We start from the raw sequence: 23918 nt of genomic DNA, 5'->3' as shown, positions 1-23918 counted from the left end.
TCTGCGAAAAATAAAATTTTTGCGATGCTGTACATTGCAATTTCATAAAAATTCAAAACATTTTAAACAAGCCCAAACATGCTAAATATGATTACCATTGCAGAATAATGCATTTTAGATTGTTTTCAGTTGATTAGACTTCTATTTTCATGGAAATTTTTAAGTTTTTTGGAAGACTAACATTTTAAATGGGCCAAACATTGGATATTACACCCATTTAAAATGCTAGTCTTTATTTAATTTTTTTAAAAATATTTTTTTTCGAAATGATCAGAAAATTAAACGAATGTTTGATGTTTTAACATTGAAAATTGGACCATTAGTTATTGAGATATCGACATTAGAAAATGGTGGGTTGTTTAGGTGAAACTTAGAAAACTTCAATTTTCGTGTTTCTTTAACTTAAAGTGGCTGTATCTCAGCAACCGGAGGTCCAATCTTCAATGCCTCTTAGAAAATTTTATAGCAAATTTTCTGAACTTTTCAAAAAAAATATTTTCAGAAACGGTCACTCATGGTCAATATTTTTAAAAATATAAAAACTGCAAATATTTAGCTAAAATCAAACTTTCTGTGAGTATATCTTGAAAACAGAGCCCTTTATCAAAAAATCTATAAAGTAGTTTTCGATTGGAAATACAATTTTACATTAAAAAAATTACGTCAAATTTGTTTTTGCATGAAATTTCCATTTTTTCCAAAAATCACTATTTTTGTATAACTCAGCGGCAGATTTTTTGACCATGTTTCTCTATGGCTCAAAAGTTGCGGGTTTTTGTCCCCTAAAACATATCAAAAAATCTCGAAAATCAAAAAATACGTATTTTGGGAAATTGAGTTTTTGTGAAAAAAAGTTTATTAAAAAATCTACAATTTTTTTCCGTGTGTCTATTTTTTTCTCAATAGTCCTCAACAATACCTACAACTTTGCCGAAGACACCAAATTGATCAGAAAATTCACTCAAAAGTTACAGCTGTTTGAATATGTACGTACCATTTTTGTATGGACAGCTGCCAAAATTGTATGGAAACTTATATGAGTGAACCAATGACACAAAATAGATTATTTGGTCATAAGGAAGGCCCCCACAAAGTTTGAGCCAAATCAAAGAATACAAGAAATAAAAATGGTCGAAATCGGCCGATTTTGTAGAGAGTTGCCCAGGGGGGGGGGGGGGGGGCAACAATAAATTTAGAAAAATATTTGCAACGGCCTTATTTTTCGAAAAAAATGCAGCGGGCTTGGAGCGGTGACAAAAAAAAATTAAAATTTGCAATGTCCTAAGAAAAACAAGTGCAAACGATTGTATACTATATGTTTTTTTTCATTTTCTTAAAATAGGGGAAAAAAATTGATTATAAAATATTTCGCTAATTTTTTGAGAAAAGATTGTTTAAAAACTAAAAATTGTAATGCATTTTTTAGGCTAAGTTATCTTTTTTAAACTCGGGTAATTTATTAAAATTTAATTTTAACTATGCAAAGCATTTTTTGCTAAATTTTCTTTTCAACACATTACTTTTCCACACACAGGCCGTAAACAACCCTGCCTCGAGGATGAGTCGAACGAAGGTGAGAAAAACGGTAAACTCTTGTGTATCCCCCACCCACCCTGTCATGCCCGTGCGGGCAGGCAACCTCAACCGGTGGAAAAGTCCTCTTCTTCACCCTTCACCCTTCCCCACCTCAGTCTCTTCGTAGCAACAACAAAAATAGGAAGCGCCACTTTTTCGCTCGTTCGCATTTCCCTTTTGCTGTCCGTTTTTTTTTTTCCTTTTAGGTGGTGGTGGGTGGAAAAGTGAATGGAAAAGTGGGTGAGAAAAACTGAGGGCGACGGGTGGGGGGCTTATTTGTTCGAGCGTTTCAAGCGGAAGCAAGTAAATACAAAAGGTTGGTGGGAAAGTTTGGTGGGGAAAGGAAGTAGGGGAGGAAAATTGCGGAAAATGGAAAAGGGTGGGGGGTCTCTGTTGCTGGTAGTGATGGAGAATAAAAGTTGGTGAAGGTGAACAAGGAAAAAAAGGAGGAATTCATTACGGTCACGAAGGATCGTCCTTTGGGAGGAGGAAGGAAGGGGACGGCAGGTTGGCTTTGTCCTTTTTTCTAGGTTAAAGAGGATCTCTCTGGAGGGAAAGTGGAGGAGGGGAGGGGGGAAGGGACGCGCCGGAAGCACAATGGTCGACAGGATGGAGCAAGTTGGGAAAAATTATGAACTCTGTTTGGGGAGGAGTTGGGAATGGCCGAGAGGTAAACGAGACTTGTTTTCTTTTATCCGTTTCTCGATTTATTATCTCACCTTATTGCCGGCTGGTTGTGGAGGTGGACCATAGAGCTTGTGGTGTTGGAATTCGTGGTGTAAGAAATGGATTTTTCTATTTTCTTTTTTTTGCTGACGGTAGATGAAAATGGAATCTGTGCATGCAAGATTCATGAATAATTTATGGGAATAAAAAATGGTGAAGTTATGTGGGTGATTTGAAGAGTTTGCAGGATTTCATTTCGATTTGAATGTAATTGCTACAATGAAAATAATGGATAGAGCCTTTAGAAGATATTTGCTTTTTATCCATCTGTGTTAAAAAATTATGAAGACAAAATTTATAAAAAAAATATTGAATAATGAAAGGTTCATTACTTAAGTCATTATTTCCTAATTTAATATGAATGTATTTTTTCAATTTCAATTCAATTCTTTATTTATACATTTTTTTACTTTATTGACTTTATTTTACATTGTTTGACAAAAATCTAACAAAATTAAGCTTTGAACATAATTTTTCATATAAGTAATTTTCAATAATTAAAAGAAAAAAAATTAAAATACTAAGACATGCTTTTGTAGATAAGTATGTTTTACTTTTGAGATGAAAAAAAAAAATCAGAGCAAAATGCATCAAACAAACTTTTTTTTCATTTTATAGCAAAAAACTTGCATTTTCTGACGAAAATTATTAACTTCAAAATACGAAATTCAACCAAACACCCAAATCATCTCTTTAATCCTCCCACCCTTGTCAATTTTTTTCTTCCTGGCATGACCTTCCCCGAAACCACATCGAATCAACTTTTCCCCCCACCCTCCTGGCCGTCACGTCCTGGGATGATAAATTTATTTACCTCCAGAGTCGTCCGTGAGGGGTTTTCCGAAAAGAAAGAGAGAAAAAAACGTGTATTTTGATCCCCTTTTGAGGAGCGATTTTCCGAGGGTGCGGAAAATCGACTTTGGAGAAAGAAGGAAATGGGCAAAGAAAGTTGATTGAGATTAATTTATACGTGCCGGTTTTTTTTTCTTCTTGCAGAAAAAGGTTCTTTTTATGGAAGGTGAAAAAAGTTTTGCTTCCAGGAAGATGCCACTAAATGATAATATGAATAAGAAGGAGATATTTTTCTGCATTTTTAATTAGATCCGCAATTAATTTTCCAATTACACGCCTCGAATTAAAACGAGCTTTACACAGCAACAAAAAAACGACGTCCCTCGAGTCAGAAATTAATTAAAGCCCTAATCACTGAAAATTATTTAAATAAATCACATTATCATACGCCGGCGATCTGGGGGTTCGAACGACCAAACCGAAAGCAAAAAAAAATCTCATAAAGAAAACCCTGCAAATCCTCAAGAGACACAATTTGACTGTTCGGTGGCAGTGGCACAAAAAAAGAATGAAAAAGAAATAACAAACGCAGCTTTTTCTTGCTCCCTACCAGCTAAATAACTTTCGTCATTTGCCTCAGTGTATTTTTGCGTTTGCGTTGCGAAAAGTATTGATTTCAATGTTTTTTGACTGCTAGTTGCACGGAGAAAAATGTGTTCCCAAAATCGTGAACAAACGTTCATGGAATTGGAAAACACGAAAAAAGTGTTCAAATTTCATTGTACGTTTTACAAAAACGTACCGTGGAATTTGAAAACTTTGATCGTGGTTCACATTTTCATGAACGCTTGTTCACGATTTTGGAAACTCATTTTTCTTCGTGTGTGTAATAATAAAATATAAAAATAGTAGGGAGTATTCAAATCTTCAACTTGAATGCAACTTGATTTTTTGCAATTGGTAAACACTTTTACTTGTATGCAAAAATCATAATCATTGAATGCAAGAAGAACATCTTGCACGCAACATTGTATGAAATAGCACAAGAAAGACCCTTCTGTTCTGCTAGGTAACTCCTACTCCGTATTGTTCTCTCGTCTACTTTGTCGAAGGACGTCCTCTCACGCTGCCAAAAGGACCTCCCGGCACCAAACGAGCAAACTTGAAACGACTCATGACGAGAAATAAGGGGGGGGGGGTCCTCAGAAGAAACAAGAATGTCGACGCAACGACAACGTTGCAAGCCAAGTGACTTCGGGTGATGGCTTCGCTAGAAGAGAAGAATAGTCCTTGCTGTTATTTTGCCACCCCCCCCCCCCTCAACTTCCTTAAGGGGGGGGGGAGCTCCCCCAACAGTGAGGGATGCAAGGTGCCACAAAGGAATGAAAATGATTCACTGCTCAGATTACTCATCTCTCTGTTGCCATCACACCGTCAAGCAGTCCCCCCCCTCTTTGCATGACGTGAAGAGGGGGGAGGGGGGCAAGTGCTTCGCAAACTTTCATCTTCCTTTCATACCTTCACTAAAGAGGGGGGGAGATGCCAAGAGAAGAACCTCAAACAGCAGGATCACAAATCCTGCCAGAAGGAGCGCGTTTTCACCCCCCTCTCTTGTCGTGAGAGGAAGAAGGGGGGGCGCAAACATTCACTCTCTAATTTGGAGCGGTGGAGCTTTTTTGTTGTTGTTGGAGCTTTCGTCAGAAGCTCCCCCACTACCGCACAGCTCGTCGGTGTTTTCCACTTAATCAACGCTTTTCCACCCGCAACGAGGGGGTGGTGGAATGTGTGGTGAAGAGGGGGTATGAGGGGTGACACGTGGTGTCTTCGCCGAAGCAGCCCTGAAGAGGCTTTCGGTTTCAATTTTTGCGGAAGGTTGGGTGTTTATGGAGAGGATTTTGTTGGAGCTTTAAGGAACTTTAGTGAAAATTTAAGCAATTCATCGCGAAAAGCTGTATTGAATTGCTAAACTTAGATAGCAAGTTGTTTCACTTGCTTCACAGCCTCACTTCATGTAGAACAGAAGTATGAATAATTATTTGCTTATCTAAAAAATGATTATGCGAACTTCACGACGAATACTAGTATGAATATATTGCACTTTGAATGTTGAATACAAGGCAGTACATTCAGCGTTAAAAACGATCAAAAATGAAAAAAAATACGCGAAAACTGATCAATTTCACTTCATCACGAACAGCTGTATGACTATTGCTCGAGTTACCTTCCAACCCAGCTGTTCGCAAAATAGTAAATTACAGCACAAAGTATGAATATTTCATAAGGTCTACTCCAGAAAAATATGGTACGCTACACTGTTGTTCACAAGGAAGCTGAACCTGCCGCGCAAAAAGAATCCATTGTAAAAAGTGTGAAAAAGTACCATTCACTGAAAAGAATACCGGCAAAAAAAGTGCCAAGCAAAACAAAGTAGAGCAAAAAAAATGTTGAAAAGCCAGAAAAATGAATAGTACCGAACACCGCTCCTCTCTGCCAAGGGATTTCAACGACCCAATGTACACCGGTACAGATATGCTTTCCAGCACCCTCTGGAGGGGACGGGAAGGTAGGAAGGATATTTTTTGTCCTTTTCCCACACCACCGAAACCACGCGCCGCCGACGAGGTGAAAAGATCAGAATCATTTTGCAGTTCCACCACGTTGTGCACGTTTTTATGCTTGTTAAAACGGGCCTAATCCAGGACACGGAACGTGCACGGACGACGATGGCGAGGGGTGGCGCAATCTTGGCTTTGGGTCGAGGGTGGTGGCCACGTGGAGTTGGGAGGGGGGGGTGGTTGTTCACGTGGGTTTTTGCTTAAAGTGGAACATCTGTTGTCGAGCTGGGGGAATTGATTATGTGAGTTGAAAGATTGTAGTACGTGGGATGTAGTTCATGACGAACATTAGTATGTGTCATATGTAATAGAGATTTTGTTCAGTGTTGGGCAATGTTCATCATGATCTGTTAGTGAAAACGTAAAATGGATGGTTTAAGAGAACGTGAAGAAGTGAGATGAATTCATGACGAACACTACTATTAGAGATGAGAACAATGCACCTTCAATTACAGATCTAAACTTGAGCAAACCGTCACGCATCGCTGGGGGAATTATGTGTTGAAAGTTGGTCTCACGTGGAAGGAAGTTCATGACGAGTATTAGTATGTGCTATGCACAATAGAAAACAACTTTGAATATGAAGAGCGAAGATTGTCATTAACTGCTTAGTGCAAATGTATCATTTATTAATAAGAAATGGTAAAATAAGTTGTGATTTCATTATGAACTTTACTATTCCAGCTAAGAGCAATGCAGGTCATAGGCTTTTCATCATGAATTACTAATTGAATTATTTATTCCTTCTCATCAAATTACTATCCAGATAATCGCGCGTAAGAAACAATTCAAGACGAACAGTAGTGTGAGTCAAACCTGACAAATAACTATTTTAATTAAGATCAGTAATGTTCATCATGATTTGCTTAGTAAAGAATCCATGAATTCATGATGAAAACCACTATTGAAGCTTAGAACAGTGCAAGTCTCACTGCTATTCATCATGAATTTCTAATCAAATCACGGATCCCTTCTCGGCAAATCACCACGCTTCGCTACGCCAATTAGCATCCGTGACCTGGCTAACCCCGAAGTCTGCGCCACGGTGTTGAACACATAATTCTCAGTTAGCAATTTGGCGTACAACATTCTAATCAAATTACTGACAACTGTGCTGCGCAGAACAGAACACCCACCCCGTAACATCAACCACTTTCTCCGCCGCAGCGTGAAGTTCAATTTCTCGGTTCTCACTCACTTTAATCTGATTCCGTGTCTAATACGATTATTATTGCTTAATACACGCCCGCACACACACACACACATACTCCTCACAAGACATTCCCAAAGGACACCCCACGAAGAAGACGACGACGACGTTCCGGGCCGGCAATCTCCACGTACAGCTCATATCCGAAACCACATACCATTGCCAGCCCTTAAAACGTGAATCCTTCCTACGCCGTGCCGTATGCTCGTTGTAGCAAGGATAATGTATTCCGTTTCAGGACGCAACCCCACCTTCTTCCCTGAGACCATTAGCGTGCCCGCGCTGCACACTCTCTCTCAAACAACTTCTTCGAGTTGATTATTATTCCAACTTTCAACTCGTCGTTCGAGCACGCTTCACGCCGTCATCAAACCGTCATCGTCAGTGAAAGCATCATCAAGGGGGGGAGGGGCACCCTCCCTTAACTCCTAAAGGACTTTGACAATCAAGCTTGTTTTCGGTCGGTTGGTTGGTTGACTAAAGAAATCAAGGACCTGCAGCCAGGTCGTCTTGAAAACGTTGTCATTCCGGCGTATCTTCTTCGGAAAGGGGAGGGGGGGCGTCTACGGTGGAAACGGGACGACGACGGTGGAATAACCGAGAGTGTTTTGTGAAAGCGAGAATGCTACGAGAATTATAATCAAGTTAGGATCGCCTGCTCTGCTCGTTTGAGAAAGTTGGATGTGGACAGTGGGATTGGGAAGGATACAACTCGGCAATTCATCGTGAACAGCTGTATGGTGGATAAGTAATCGAGTATTCAAAAAAAAAAAACTGCTTTGTTAACAAAAGCGTCGTGTAGCATAACACTGAAATTAAAGATCATTCAATTTTAAGCATTTTGCAAACAAGTATCCAAAAGAAATTCATCATGAACAGCAGTTCAAACATTTGTTTTGCTCAAAAAATTAACAAGACAAACAAAAATAAACTAGTTGAAAGTAATATTGTATTGTGTCAAAACAATTATTAGGGCTTTTAAGAGAAGTCATCTGATTAAAAATTCATCATGAACAGCAGACAAGCTATTGTTTCACGCACCTGAAATGATTCATGAAAGTTTTTGTAATGCTTCTAGACAATATTTAGCGCCGTTGTGAAAGTTTGTCCTAAAATGAACAATTTTCAGCAATCTGCTCAATTGTTGATACTCTATTTCAACGTGAATTTTATTGCCATACTTCATTTCACGATGAATTACCCGCCAAACCCCATTTCAACCAATTTCACCAACTGTGCGAGGATCCACAAAAAAAGAGCCATCTTGCCACTTGCCAGCCAACACAATCCAGCCAAGTCTGCCCCGCCGGCAGTCGGAAAACACTTACCAAGGCACATAGCGAGAAGGTAGGGGGGAGCCAGAACAAGCGGAAACCCAAACTAGCAGCAGCACTGGGGTTTCCTTTCCGAGCGAAAGTACACAACTTCTCGGGGAAATCGGTTTTGTTGCGCACAAACACTAATTTTCCTTCCTCCCAACCCTCTGCAAGAGCGAAGGGAAGGAGCGAGAGCTGAGGAAAATTTGCTGTCGGTTCCGGAGCGCACGTCGTCGTCGAAACGAGCGCAATTAAGCAAATACATTCCACACAACCGACCTCCGACGTCCTGGGAGTTTAGGGGCGAGAAGGTGCCGCGCTGAGTGAGAGTGAGCGAGAAGGCTGTACTACTGAGAGAGCGAGCGAGCTCCAACGAGTTCATGATTTTCCTACTTTTCATGCTTTCACAGCTATTACTGTTATTTTAATTTAATAACCCTCGCACCACTTGGCAACTTCTGGAGTTTCCCTCTCCTTCTCTCTCGCCTGAGACTGGGAGGAAAACTCTCTCATTCTCAGGCTGTGGAAAAGTCGCCCCCAACCCTCCCACCGAGGACGGAACGCACGGGGATGGGAACGTTGTGTTTTCGAAACTGTTTGCCGCACCTTTGGCTTTTGGCTTCGCCGGGTGGGCAGGGTTGCCAGAATTGTTTGAATTTAGAAAAGCAACACACTGTTGTTCGTGGAGATTTCGAGCGGATTCCAAGTCATTGTCATACATCAATTCGCAATGAAGTGCTCGCAATGAAAGATCTGCTGTAAAAAAAAAGAAGACAGAATAAACTGCAATTCATCGTGAACTGTCCGACTCGTCTACTGACCTGATTTCTATTGTCATACAGCGTTTCAGCATGAATTTAATACTTTTACTGCGCTGATTAAAAAAGCAGCTTTTATGAGGAATAGTGTTCTGTTCTATTAGAATTGTTTTGATTCCTTATAATCAATTTCTAAGTAACTTAAGCTAGACAATCATCACATATACATGACGAAATCCAGTCTGCAACCCGCTAAGATCACCATCCCATACGAATGCGAAGTGTGAATGAGTGTGTGTGTGGAAGGCTAGCATTTCGAGAGGAAAAAATATTGGAAATGAAAAGTTAAATGAGTTGAAAAAAAAAGAAACCAGAATTCTTCAAATTATTACCAGAATTTTTTTGTTTTATGAAAAGAGCAAATTGAAAAATAATCATATTTTTGCGATTTGCGTTTTTTAAGATATATATTTTTGATTTTGATTATAATGCAAAAATAAGAGTACTTTTCGTATACAAATAAGTTTTTAGGACATAAATAGTTCTTTGATCATTTTTTGAAAAGATAAAAATTGTAAAAGGTTATTTTTTTAGATTTTCATATTTTTTCAATCGAATTCAATTAATTGTTAAAAAAAAGTTATTTTTAAACATGTACTATAAAATTTTCGACTTTATTCTGTTATAAGTTTTTGCATTGAGCTGTTTTTCTACATATTCTGGAAGCAATCCATTTTTTATGTTTATTAACTTTTTTTTAATTTTTTGAGTAAATGAATATTCAAAGAAAAATAAATATTAATAATGATTATAACGGAACATTGCTTTGAAACTAAAATTCTTCGAATGATTCCAAGTTTATTTTTTTTTTGAAGTACATTTTCTCAAAAAGATTAATAGCAGTTCTTTGATTTATGAAATTATTTTTTTTTGCTTTTTCGAAGATTTAAAGTAAAATTTCTTTTCATACAAAAAGAGAAAAACTATTTTTCAGACATGATCATTGTGTTGATCATTTATTGGTACATAAATAATATTAAGTTTTTGCCTTCCTCACGTTACTGAGGAAAGGCAATAAAATCACTCGAAAAATGAACTTCTCAATTAGACCTCCTAGACCCACCTTCACGTACACCTATCGACTCAGAATCAAATTCTGAACAAATGTCTGTGTGTGTGTTGATCAAAAAATTGTCACTCGAATATCTCGACATTGACTGAACCGATTTTGTCCATTTTGGCGTCATTCGATTCATCTTGGGGTCCCATAAGTCGCTTAGTAAAATTATGGAGTTTAGTAAAGTACTTCAAAAGTTATGCTAAACGATTTTAAGAAAAGTCCGTAAGATTGTAAAAAGGGCGGTTTTTGTCATGCTATACATTTTCAGAAAGGTATTTAAAAGACCTTTCCAGCGCGTCCAAGAGATTGAAGATCTGAAAAATCTATCAAAACTTATAAACACTTAAGTGTTATTATACGCTTTTTGGAGGCCGGATCTCAGATATGTTGATGAAAACGTTGTCCGGATCTCTCAAGCGACCTATCGTTGGATATGTATTCAAAAGAGCTTTCCAATGCTTCCAAAACATTGAAGATCTGACAACCCTATCAAAAGTTATAAGCACTTAAGTGTTATTTACGCACTATTTGCGTTTTGGATAGCATCATTTAAATGTGAGGAAAGCGTCGACCACCTAAGGGTGGATTAAGTAACGTTTTTTGATTAATTAAGCTTTTTTGATTTTTTTTCAACCTGATTTTAAATAAAATTTGAAAGAAAAACATATTTTAACATCTAATAGCTAAACAGTTTTTGAATTCATTAAAAAAATAGAAGTTTTTAACATTTGAAAAGTTAGCACATTTTTAAAACTATTCTATTCAAATTTATTGAAAAAGTTTTTTTTATCTATTTTTTTAAGCAATCCAAAGTTAATAATTTGTTTAACATTAAATCTTTTTATTATCAACTGTTTGGTTTGACCCTGATTTTTGGCAAAGAATCAAATTTTCAAATCTTCTGATTTTTTGTTTTTAAATTTTTGTTAGCATTATTTATTGGATTATTTTATTGGACATATTATTCGGGAACAACGAAATAAGAATTTTTGAAATTCATTTTTTTCGGAGTTCTAGCATTTTTATACTGATAGTGATAATATGAAAATATAAGGGCAGATCAGGGCAGATTAAATATGTATTGCTTTTGTTCAATAACTTTGTCTCCTCCTCTTTTACGACATTGTCAAAATTAAAATATGATTTAAAAAAAATTTAAATTGAAGTTTCCTTAAAAAATAAAACAAATTGGGAAACTTTTTGACAGTTGAAATATTGTAAGCACATATTTAAATATCTTGAAAATTGGCTACAAATGTTGCATTCTAATTTGAAGTTTGAATTTTTTTTCCTCAATATTTGAGAATGAAATTTGAAATGTGAACTTGTTTTATTTTAAGTTATATATTTAGCAGGTCTAGAAAACGCTGAATTTTATTTCAGTATACGAAGTCCGTTAAGGGTGCACATCAACAAGAGTTTTTGCACCAAGATTTATGTTACAGAAATGTATGTATCTTCAAGGCTACGGGAACTATCGATACAATTTATTATTCATCCCCTGAAGTACTGTCTACAAAACAATTTACAACAAAATTTGACTATTTTTACAATCAGAATGTTGCAGGATTGGGTCCGTAAGTTTACAATTTTTGAATAAGAATACAACAACTTCCTTGGATGCTGTTTACCCTTTATGAAATTTGAAATTTATATTCAAACATCGAAAATAAATTATGGGTTTATAAAAATGGAACAACGAAAAAATAAGCAAAATTCATCAAAACCGTAATATAATTTTTAGTTGTTTAACACATTTCAATTAAAACAGTTTAAGTTTTTTTTATTTCAGTTGAAAATTTGGATTAGAAACCCTTTTTTTCAAATTCGCGAAATTTGACTTTTTCCGCGAAATCCCGTAAAATTTTATGTTTGTGTGAATTTTCACAACGATTTTTCTTCTTTTTATCAAACTCAAAAAGGAATTAAAATAATCTTATGAACTACTGTAGAATTAAGCGAGTGAATACCCTGGATTAATTACTAATATAGGGTTAGTGATTTTTGACGATTTCGTGGACGGCGAGAAATTCGTTAAATTTATCAATTTTCTTAAATCATTTTTTTTAAATAACACTAACAACTTAATAAATATTTCATCCAAAAAGACTATTTCATTAAATTTTATTAGTTTTCAATTAAAAAGCTTGAATATATATGAATATCAAGTTAATGAGCCATTTGAAGAAATGTCCAGATTTTTTGAGTTTTTTAATTAACTAAATTTAGTAATATTTTCATCGCTGTATAATTTTTTTTACTGCTATTTCATTTGAAAGGTATAGTTTTGGAAGAAATTAAAAGAATTAAGCTTATTTTTATTCAAAATAAAATGAAGAGTATTTTTTATCTTTGGAATCACATTTTAAAAATATATAAAATTTTCTTTCTGGGCCTGTTTAATTTTATCAATATTTGTTTATTTGGGTGGATGATTCCCGCGAAAGTAAAAAAAAATAGTTTTTTTGTTTTCATTTCTCATAACAATTTGTTAAAAATTATAGTATTTTTGCAATTTGTCAAATTAAGTTTTTGAAAAGTGAGCTAAAACCCCTAAACAATATGTTAAATGGGCTAAATATCACAGAAAATTCAATTTATTTTACTTATTTTGACCGGAGAAGATTGTTAAAATCTTGCTTCGATATTAAATTCAATAAAATATAAAATGATATAACAGAAACAAATTAGTGAAAACATTTAAGCTTTATTAGTCTAATATTAAAAGAGCAGTTCAGTAAATGAGAATACACGTGGCCAACATTTTGTTTCAATATATATATATATATGTCCATAAACCAGGAGGATTTTTTTTGAAAATTAGAAGTGTTTTTGTGTCGCATTCAAATTTAGTGAAGATTCTTTTAGTTTATTGAAGAATAATATATAATGAAGCATAAAAAGTAGTTTCTGTGATTAAAACATAGAATTTTCAGAGTCTTTTTAACATTTTTCAAGTTCCGCGAGATTTGCGTGAAATTTTGTGTTTTGAAATTGAGGACCCCGTGAAATTAGCAATTTTCACTAAGCCTACCAATAACCTTTACAAGATAAATATACATTTCCCCATTCTACAATAAAATTCATGACATAACTTCATATTAAGTAACTCAGTTATTCAAGACAGTTTATGGCAAAAAAAATAACAAATAAAAATTTTTTTTTGTTTTTTTTTTTAATGAACTATTTGTCAATTTTTTATGTCAATCAGATTATGTACAAGAAAAACAAGTTATTAAAATGTTCTCGATTTTTTAATTTGAACCGGCTTGTAGGATTTTATTAATGATGCATGTCAATTGAATTTTAATAAGAATATACAGTTCAACAATTAAAAGCTTGTACAATACTGCTATTCATGACGAACTTAAAAAAATAGACCAAACTGAGATTAAAGAACCAAAAAAAAATGCCAAATCTGGCACCACTTCCCTCCTCCCAGCGGCACCACAGCGAGCTAGCTGTCTTCACCGTGGTGCCAGTAAATCTGATAGCAATCCAGGGCCATATCCTTTTGCGCCTTTCTTGGCCGGCGTCGTCGATGGTGGTTACGACACACACACACATTGCCACACCACAAGCGACGACATTTCCCTGGAAGGCGGAGGCAGGCCAGGGCAAAAAGGTCGCCCGTTTTTTGAGGGGGCAGGAGTTTGTCTTTTCGTGCTGTGACATTTATTTAATTTTATGTGATTATCTTATTTACAGTGGGGAAGGTGGGGGGGTTTTCCAAGGATTTTTCGAAACCCGTGGGGACGGAGGTGGGGGAGGTTGTTTGCGTGTAATGGCGGTTTTCCTGGCATGGGAGGAAGCTCATTAATGAAAAAGGGGTTGAGGGTTGATTTGTTGACTGAATGGAGCGTAGAGTGCTTGACTGAGGTGTGAGGTTTTTAATTGGATGATGGATGAAGGGTCTCCCGTTGATGAGCTGGTACAATCGGTGGAGAGGGCAACTTTTGCCGGATGACGACTTACCTGTTTGTGCATTTCGACGTTGAGGCCGTACGACATTTCATAGTACTGTAAAAAATCAGAAAGGAAAATCCATTAGTATTGGGATCATGTTTGATAACTCACGAAACTAAAAAAGTACGGAAAAGTTCTCTTCAAAGGCATCTAAAAAATCAATTTATGAAAATACATCCATAAACGAAGCGTTTTTTCCCACAAACGTGTTCAAAGTAGAAAAAATCCTTGCAACTACGATATTCCCCATTCGGGGACTCCAATCCTCTTTGTTTGTTTATGTCAGTGGACGAAACCAGATTTTCCGCGTTTGGCGCTGACGCAAAAAATCTCACTAGTTTTAGCAAAAATCTCGACTAAATACTAAACAGTTTGCATATTTCGATCAAAAAAGATTAACAAAAAAACCGAAATACGCCCCATCCAAATCTTCCTCCAGATATTCATGAATCGCAAGCGTTCCAACTAAAGCCACTCTATGTTTTATGTGTGTTAGGCAACGCAACTCCAGCACACAAAATCTATGAACTAGAATGCAAATACAACCCCACCCAGTTTGGTAGAGGAGAAAAAAAAACACCCGGCATCAAGAGATTTCTGACGTGCCGGTTCCTGGTTCGGACGAGAGGCTTTCGGATTGGAGATTGATTTGAAACGCAGCTCCACTGCAAACACACACATCACGATTGACGAAGGGGTGTCCTCTCGATGGATGTGATGTGCACCTTTTTCCCGGGGATCGTTGGTTTGAAGGCACGGAAAGTAGTTGAATTTTTGTAAGCAATTTTGGCATTTTGTGTATTGTTTACAAATTTTAAATCGCTATTTTCATGTATAAATCAATTAAGTGAAAAAAATAAATCGTAGCATCAAATCAACTAAAAATAAACAAAATCTTTTACTTCCGTGTTTAGATAACGTAATCTGGGTTGAGGTGATTGGAATGTTGTAGAGTTCGATATAACTTTTTTTTTGTGGGAATATTGTACCGCTCTCTGTTATGAAATAGAGAATTTGAGTGTTTGCCAAGCCTGGATCAGAATGATTTTCGTTCGGAAAGTTCACCTTCCATTTAGTAAGAAATTTGAAAAAAAATCAAAATAAACCATTAGAAAATAGCTCCAAACAACAATAATCGAAATTAACGGTGCACATCAATCAGAGCTTGAAGCACCCAGATATTTGTAAGACACATTTTGGTGTTTTCAAAATTACGAGAATTATCGATATAATTTGTGATTCATTGTGAATTTTTTTTTCGGAGTTCTGAGTACTCCATCAAGTCGGGCGTCCAATTTAACATAAAAGTCCCTTTGACACCAAATTTCTATCCCATCACCGTTTCAGGCTGCAAATAATTGAAAAACTCTTCTTTTTTCGCATGTTCAAAAATGAAAGGGGTCGTAACGCCCCTCCGTCACGAGATATTGAAAAAAAAACCGGACCTCGGATTCGTGATCAGGGACAAAAGTTACCCCTGAGGACAAAATTTCACGCAAATCGAAGAGGTGTCGGGGCAACTTTTCCGGATTTCGTGTGAGTGTAATTAAATCTAAAGTTTGGTTTTATTCTTCATTTGAGTGCGCCATAACATTTTTTTTGCAATTCCGTCGTGAAACTACTTACTTTTCCTGTCATTCTTGAACGACGAAACAGCCTACTTTTCTGTACCAAAAATAACAGAATCGAATAGAAAAACTTTTCAAAATAAATGCTGAAAAGTTGTACTTTTCAGCACTGAAATGGATGCTGAAAAGTTGAACTTTTCAGCACTTGTTTCGAAAAGTAATACTTTTCAACATTATTTTGTTTTAAACGGGTAATTGACAAAATACATGAGCATTTGACTTATAATTCCACTCAAAGGGTGTTTTTAGGAATTGCAAAAAATGTTGTATGGAACTCGTTGCAAAAATTGATTTTTTCAGCACTTGTCATATTTATCCAACTCGGTGAACCTCGTTGGATAAATGTATGACTCGTGCTGAAAAAATCTTCTTTTTGCAACTTGTTGCATAAACTACTATTATAATTGTGGAAAAAAAATTAGAATTTAGAAAAAAATAGTTCGAGGCACAAAAACATCCGACCATTTTAAGACTGTCTATTTCTGCACATTAAAATAAAAATAATTGAAATGCAGTTTTGTTAAAAAAAACACACACACACATTTCAATAAGTTAAATTGGATAAACAATCCGTGAAAATCTAGTGATCAATAGAAATATTGCCTTACGCTTACTTTAAAAACCTCTTAAAATACCTTTTATCTTTGGCTTTTGAAGGAAAGACGCATACAAGTTCAATCATTATATAATATCCTTAAAACTTGTTAATGCCCAATTACATCTTCAGAAAGTGATAATCCTTGAACATAGGAAAAAAGAAATTTACATTCACTCACAACTTTAGCTAATAGAATTTCATTTTTAGTTCTAAAAAATGTGTTTAAATCCGAACAAAAGTGCGATTTATAGATCGGTGAAATTATTTGCAAATCTGATCTGACAATTAGTATGTTTCCTGTAACTTTGTATTGAAGAATTTTCCTTTTTATCATCACCCAAAAAAAACGTTTTTGAATTATTATTACAGCATTTATTTTTGACAATATGTTAAAATTTAAGGTAGACCACCATACAAAAGACACGTTAGAATATGGGAATTCACAAGTTTTAAAGAAAAAAATAGTAGTTTATGCAACAAGTTGCAAAAAGAGGATTTTTTCAGCACGGGCCGTACATTTATCCAACGAGGTTCACCGAGTTGGATAAATACGAAGAGTGCTGCAAAAATCAAGTTTTGCAACGAGTTCCATACAACATTTTTTGCAATTCCAAAAAACACACACTGAGTGAAATTTTATGTCAAATTTTCATGTATTTTGTCAATAAATCGTTTAAATCAAAAAAGTGTTACTTTTCGAAACAAGTGCTGAAAAGTTCAACTTTTCAGCACCCATTTGAGTGCTGAAAAGTAGAACTTTTCAGCATTTATTTTGAAAAGTGTTGCTATTCTATTCTGTTATTTTTGGTACAGAAAAGTAGGCTATTTCGTCGTTCAAGAATGACAGGAAAAGTAAGTAGTTTCACGACGGAATTGCAAAAAACTGTTTTTGCAACTCCGTTGTGAAACTAATTACATTTCCTGTCATTCTCGCATGACGAAAAGGCCTACTTTTCTCTACAAAAAATGAAAGTTTCGAAAAGTGATTCTTTCTGACACAATTGCTGAAAAGTTCTGCTTTAAAGTACTGAAATGGGTAGAAAAGTGAAAAGTAGATTTTTTCAGCTTTTGTGTCGAAAAGTTGTACTTTTTAATATTGTTTAGATTTTATCAGTTAATTGACTAAACATATAAACAATTAACTTAATTTTTTTCGGAATTATAAAAAATGTTGTATGGATTATGGAACTTGTTGCAAAACTTGATTTGTTCAGCACTCGTTGTAACCATCCAACACGGTAAACCTCATTAGATAAATTTACAACTAGTGCTGTAAAAATCATATTTTAGCAACTTGTTGCATAAAGTGCTATAAAAAATGTTTTTCGGAATCGCAACAAAAAAAAAGGATTTAACTAGTTGTGAAACTTGGTCTTTTCAGCACCCGTTGCACAACAAAAAATGCAAATTGTGTTGATAAATCTTCATTATGCAAATTTGTTGAATAAACTACTTTTCGAGATATTTTTATGAAGCTTTCAGAATAGGTATCCAAATAAAAAATTAAATAATTGAAATAATATAGCTGCGTTATTTTTTTACTATTTTATTGTTATTTGTATGCAAAACTGAGAATTTTTTTTAAAAGGGGATAGTTTAATTTGTTTTTTATTTTGAATTTTATTCGAGGGCATACTTAAATTAACACCTAAAAAACTCAATTATTAAGCTTCATGAAAAAATATTGGAAAAATAAGTTTCTGATCTGTTAGTCATAATTTTGATTTCGAATGGAAAACAATCTTTCTTTCTTTAATACCTAAACTACCAAGCTCGAGAAAAAGGAGAAATCACCACCATCACCACAAAACTTTTTTTCGTAAAATCGCGATAACTCGTGGTGTTCATAAGCAAACCCCTTATGTCTAAATATCAAAATTTTTGTAATTGTGTGCTCTACAACTTTGTAGAACATTGTTACGCTCTAAAAAATAACCCTGCAAAGTTAGAAAAAACACGAAATTTCAAAATGAAAATTTTTGTTTTTAATGAAAAAATGACCCTTCTGGGTCAATGTAGATTTGAAAAGTACATTAAATTTCCCTTAAAATGACATGTTCCAAAAAATTTTACAGTCGAGTAACGGAAAATGGAAGATTTTTTTTTTTTTTAGTGTTTTTTTCGATGAAAAATACGTTTTTTACGGAATTCTGAGTACGCCATCAAAGTGGGCGTCTAATTTTACATAAAAGTCCCTTTGACACCAAATTTTTATCTCATCACCGTTTCAGGCTGCAAATTATTGAAAACACCTCTTTTTTCGCATGTTCAAAAATAGAAGGGGTCGGACCGCACCTCCGTCACGAGATATCAAAAAACGGACCTCGGATTCGTGATCAGGGACAAAAGTTACCCCTTAGGATAAAGTTTCACGCAAATCGAAGAGGGCAACTTTTCCCGAATATGTTTGAGTGGTGCTGACAAGGAAATTCACAAAAAATCATCAGCAGATTAATTTTCTTGGAGAATTTCGGAAGCGATTTTCTTTTGCGTGATTTGCTTCCTCTCTCGTTCGTGGGTGAAGAAAGTTCGCAAGCGAAATTGATTTTATCGCGATTATTCCATCCCTGCTCTTAAGTTTTAGAAATTTAACACTGGATTTTATGATATCATTTTTTCGATTAATTTGCACAAATTTGTTTCGATTAAAAATGTGATTACATTTTAAATGAGTTTTTATTAAATTTGCTTGCGATTTGATTGCACGTTTCCAATTTATTTTGCAAGCAATGCTGCCTGCCATATTTCATACAAAACAAGCAATATTTAGAGTAAAATAGTAGAAAAATCTCTTTTCTCAACAATTCTATTTTCTAGAAAGTTAATGTAGCAGAAGGTAAAAAGAATAACAGTAAGAATTAATAGAATTGATAATCATAATTTATTCACAGAAGGTCCACTTTATTCCATAATTAGATTTATCTCATTCAACCGACACAAACACACAAACACACACACAAACACCCACGTGGTCCCAACCATATTTATCCAATCAACTTGGAAACTGCTTCCGTACCGTAATCATATTTTCCACACCAACCTTTGGTCGTCCATTTTCCCGAGCCCTATTTCACGCAGCAAGGGGGAAAAATCCCCTCAATCATACCATCTGCCCATGATTGACATCCCAAAGCTTCTTCGCTTCGTCGTTCTTTTTGACGTTCAATGAAGGAGCAACGAAAAAAAAAAAGAAGGGAGAAGATTATCGACGTGCCACACGATATAAACAGTTCCCACCCACACACAAATACCGAGAGATGCAGTTGAAGCGGGGGGCGAGGGGGTGGGGGAAAATCCACCTCCATCATGATCCGGATTCGCGCAGTTTTTTTTTTCGTGCAGCTTCCAGCGAGATCTTTGTCATCTGGTAAATACATTCATCTTGCTTTATTTGGTGCCGCCCTTCTTCAACGTTTTCATCCCACCAACTTTCCACCAACCTCCCCTTGGGATGGTAAGGCTGTGGGAGGATGAGGGTAGCCTTCAAATATTTATTCAATCTGAACGCCACACCATAAACCGGAAGATGTATTTCGGCTTTCCACCGAAAAAGTAGCAGCATTCGCACGTACAAACACACACATAGGGACAGATAGATAGACAGGAACAGCCACTTTCACAGACGTGAACACACACACACACACACAAGCAAAACTGACAACCAAGAAAAGCGATGATAAAGAGCAGACTGGGGCTTTGGGGATGAACTTGGGACAGAAGTGAGAAGGGGAGGGAGCAGTTGGAAGGATCAGAGCAAAAATGTTACATATTTTCCCTCGAGCGTAACGAACACACAAACACTTGCGAACACACACACAGACATTGGTTTGGGTGTGGTGCAGCAGGAAAGTGAAATTCTTGTGAAAAGAGTCGACTTTTGTGGAGAATGTGAAAAACATGCTAAGACTACCCGAGAACTCCCCGCAACCCCTCTTCTCCATCCTTCCTCATACCCCCCGGGGGGTGAAAACCAATTCCAGAGCAAAAAAAAAAAAAAGCCAACGACAGCAGCTTCCAGCGCAGCAGTGGGAGCCGAACCAAAATGATATATGTAAATAGAGATAAGTTGTAAATTCATATAAAATTCATACAATCTTTCCCCCCGTCCCACCCCACATCCTGCCTGGCACGAAGTTGAGAACGACCCTTAACTCAAAAGGGACGACTGGCAACCCCACCTCCCCGCGTGCTTTGTGGTATGATGAAGAAAAATGGAAAGGACGATTCTTGCATTTTCATTTCTTGCTTCGCTTTCCAACCCCCTCCCACAGATACATAACTCACTTTGCAACAGTGTTGCCGTTTGATGGTATGACAATTTGCTCTTTCCGTTTTTTTTTTTGCTTTCGTTTGAATAAAATAAATTGTATTGGCTTGCGGGGAGGGTTTTCGGAGTTAGGAGGAATCATGTGTTCTCAACCTTCAATTGGGTGGGGATTTTCTTTGTAACAGTGTTGTCGCAAATCACAAAGTACATTTGCATGAAAGCTCAACTAGACTGATTAAGGCAAGCTTATTGACATAGGTAGAAAATTAACTTTCGATTAGACTTTTAAACCAGATATTGAAAAAAAAAATATTCCATAATCTGATAATGGGAAAATGAATTTTAGGACCAAACGAAAATTATAGGCTAACTAGCCTAGGTTGAGGACGTAAAAACAAAGATTATAAGAAATGTAATATTAAGTTTTGTCAGGGCTGTGGAGTCGGAGTCGGGTCTTTTTGGGAAGCCTGTAGTCGGAGTCGGAGTCGGAGTCATAAAAACTCGAACAACTGGAGTCGGAGTCGGCTAAATTTTATTAGCTGGTCAGAGTCGGAGTCGGAGCCGAAAATTTCTGATTACCCGGAGTTGGAGTCGGAGTCGGAGTTATCTTAAATTCAACAAAAATTATGTTTATTTTTATATTTTTTAGTAATTGTTATAAAACAGATTAATTTACAAAACTTCTTATATTTTTATTATTTTTGCCTTCCTCACTGAGGTAAGACTATAATCCTGCTCTAAAAATGAACTTCGTATAAAAACATCGTAGACCCACCTTCATGTATACATATCGACTCAGAATCGAAAACTGAACAAATGTCTGTGTGTATGTGTGTGTGTATGTGTGTGTGTATGTATGTATGTGACCAACAAACTAGCTCATGTTTCTCGGCACTGGCTGAACCGATTTGACCCGAATTTGTTGCATTCGACTTGAATTAGGGTCCCATAGATCGAGTTTTATACAGATTGAAGTTTCGTTAAGTAGTTCAAAAGTTATGTATAAAAATGTGTTTTCACATATATTTGGATCTCGACCCATCGTTGGTTAGGTTATCAAAAGACCTTTCCAACGAGTCCAAAACATTGAAGATCTAGCAACCCTGTCTCGAGATATGGCCACTTAAGTTATATTGATATACTTTTTTTAAGGCGGATCTCACTTAAATGTATGTAAACTATGTCTGGGTCCATCATCCGACCCATCGTTGGTTAGATTATTAAAAGACCTTTTCAACGAGTCTAAAACATTGAAGATCTGGCAACCCTGTCTCCAGATACGGCCACTTAAGTGATATTGATGTACTTTTTTGAAGCCGGAACTCACTTAAATGTATGTAAACTTTGTCCGGATCCACCATCCGACCTATTGTTGGTTAACTTATCAAAAGACCTTTCCAACGAGTCTAAAACATTGAAGATCTGGCAACCCTGTCTCGAGATATGGCCACTTAAGTGATATTGATGTACTTTTTTGAAGCCGGAACTCACTTAAATGTATGTAAACTATGTCCGGATCCACCATCCGACCCATCGTGGGTTAGATTATTAAAAGACCTTTCCAACGAGTCTAAAACATTGAAGATCTGGCAACCCTGTCTCCAGATACGGCCACTTAAGTGATATTGATGTACTTTTTTGAAGCCGGAACTCACTTAAATGTATGTAAACTTTGTCCGGATCCATCATCCGACCCATCGTTGCTTAGGTTATCAAAAAACCTTTCCAACGAGCCCAAAACATTGAAGATCTGGCAACCCTGTCTCGAGATATGGCCACTTAAGTGATATCGATGTACCTTTTGGAAGCCGGATCTAAAAAATAGATGAAACTTGTGTGAACATAGGTGGAATTAAGTTAGTTTTTCAAGTTGCATGCGCTGCGTTGCCATTTTCATTTTTTTAGAGATCACTAAATGATAACCTGTTAATCAGCTCTTACCCAAGTATGTAGTATTATCAAAACTCAAAAAAAAAAAAAAAAAAAAAACAATATTGGTTTTGTAGTCAGAAATATATAATTGATTTTTGACTGCATCCTTTTGCCAATATTTTGGTATCCTTTAAACTAAAATTTGACCAAATTTAATATAGTTCTTTCTGGAAAAAAGTACACACACAGTCATCTTATACCCCGATAGTGAATGTCTTGGTGGTTTTAAGTAAATCAATGTTCAGGAAAAAAGTTACGAGTTACAGAAAAAAAATATAAATAATACATATTCACTATTTATGGAAAACGAAAACAAAAAAATCACTGACAGGATAACTATTCCAACAAATATTCACCGATTATAACAATCTATTATTCTAATTTTTGAGATATCTTTATTTTAAGTTTTTTTTTTGTTTTAAATTCCTTCATCATTTCCGTAGTAACATTTCAATAGGGCGAATCTGCATTTGTAAACAAGCAGTCTATCCCTTTCGCTCAAATGACAGTTCACGTCAAGTAAGAGGGAGATAGACTGCTTGTTTACAAACACAGATTCGCTCTATTGAACTGTTACTACGGATTTATTGGCAACATAATAACAGCTCAGGAAACTTGTCAAATGATGTGTTTTATGTGTCATTAACTCATCAAAATGAGCAAAATAAGACAAGAAACAATTTTGTAAAAGGTTGCAAATCACTCAACATTTTAAAAAATATGTTTTTAATCAAATATTTGTCTACAAGAATCAATAGATTATTACAAAATTTTTGGGTGCAAATATTAGCCGTCTGATTTAGCTTGAATTTAGCTGATACAACCGAAATTTCTTGAGATCGCTAATGGTATTGCAAGATATTTATGAATAAATATGCTTATTTCTTTAACCAAACATTAACCAGTTGAATGGATTCCAAAACAGGTTATTTACTCGAAATTGAACCTCAAATTATTGTGGAGATTTTCCGGTGAAATACTTTTCATGGTTTGAAAGAGTTTCTATCATATTTTTGTATTAAATCATCAATAAATCACCAATACTAAAGAAGTCATATCATTTTTTTAAAACGTTTCACAAGTAGGTACCTTGAGTTTTGTTAAAATAGCTCCATTCTGTTTGATTTTTTGTTGAATTAATATTTTATTTTTGTTTAAACCAAAACAATGTTTTTGAAGGTGTTTTCAACATTCTCAGTTAAAACACACGAATTTTATTGCTACTTTTAAATGCATTTTCAACGGTAAAATATTTCTAAAATTTTATTTTTACTTCTTACCTATAAAAATATCATTTTTGAAGCTTGCGACAGTAATTTGTGTAACATTTTTGATTTTAAATCATGTATTGTATCTATGTTCCTGGTTCAATTTTATTTAAGGAAATATCATATTTATTCAATAAACACCTTTAC

The 23918-nt window shown here is 35.6% G+C and overlaps 1 protein-coding gene across 11 annotated transcripts in view; it reads right to left on the bottom strand.

Annotated features, from left to right (window-relative positions):
• Nucleotides 1–23918, bottom strand: part of LOC120426763 (protein groucho) — a 322942-nt gene that overhangs the window by 76163 nt on the left and 222861 nt on the right. For all 11 annotated transcript variants that reach the window (XM_052710549.1, XM_052710550.1, XM_052710546.1 and 8 more), the window contains one exon: nt 14088–14132. In XM_052710549.1, coding sequence (XP_052566509.1) covers nt 14088–14132 — 45 coding nt within the window. The remainder of the gene's footprint in view (nt 1–14087; nt 14133–23918) is intronic.

This window comes from Culex pipiens, chromosome 3, assembly GCF_016801865.2.
Source record: "Culex pipiens pallens isolate TS chromosome 3, TS_CPP_V2, whole genome shotgun sequence".
NCBI classification, from domain to species: Eukaryota; Metazoa; Arthropoda; class Insecta; order Diptera; family Culicidae; genus Culex; species Culex pipiens.
The sequence above is the reverse complement of the archived record's forward strand: the minus strand, read 5'-3'. Positions and strand labels throughout refer to the sequence as shown.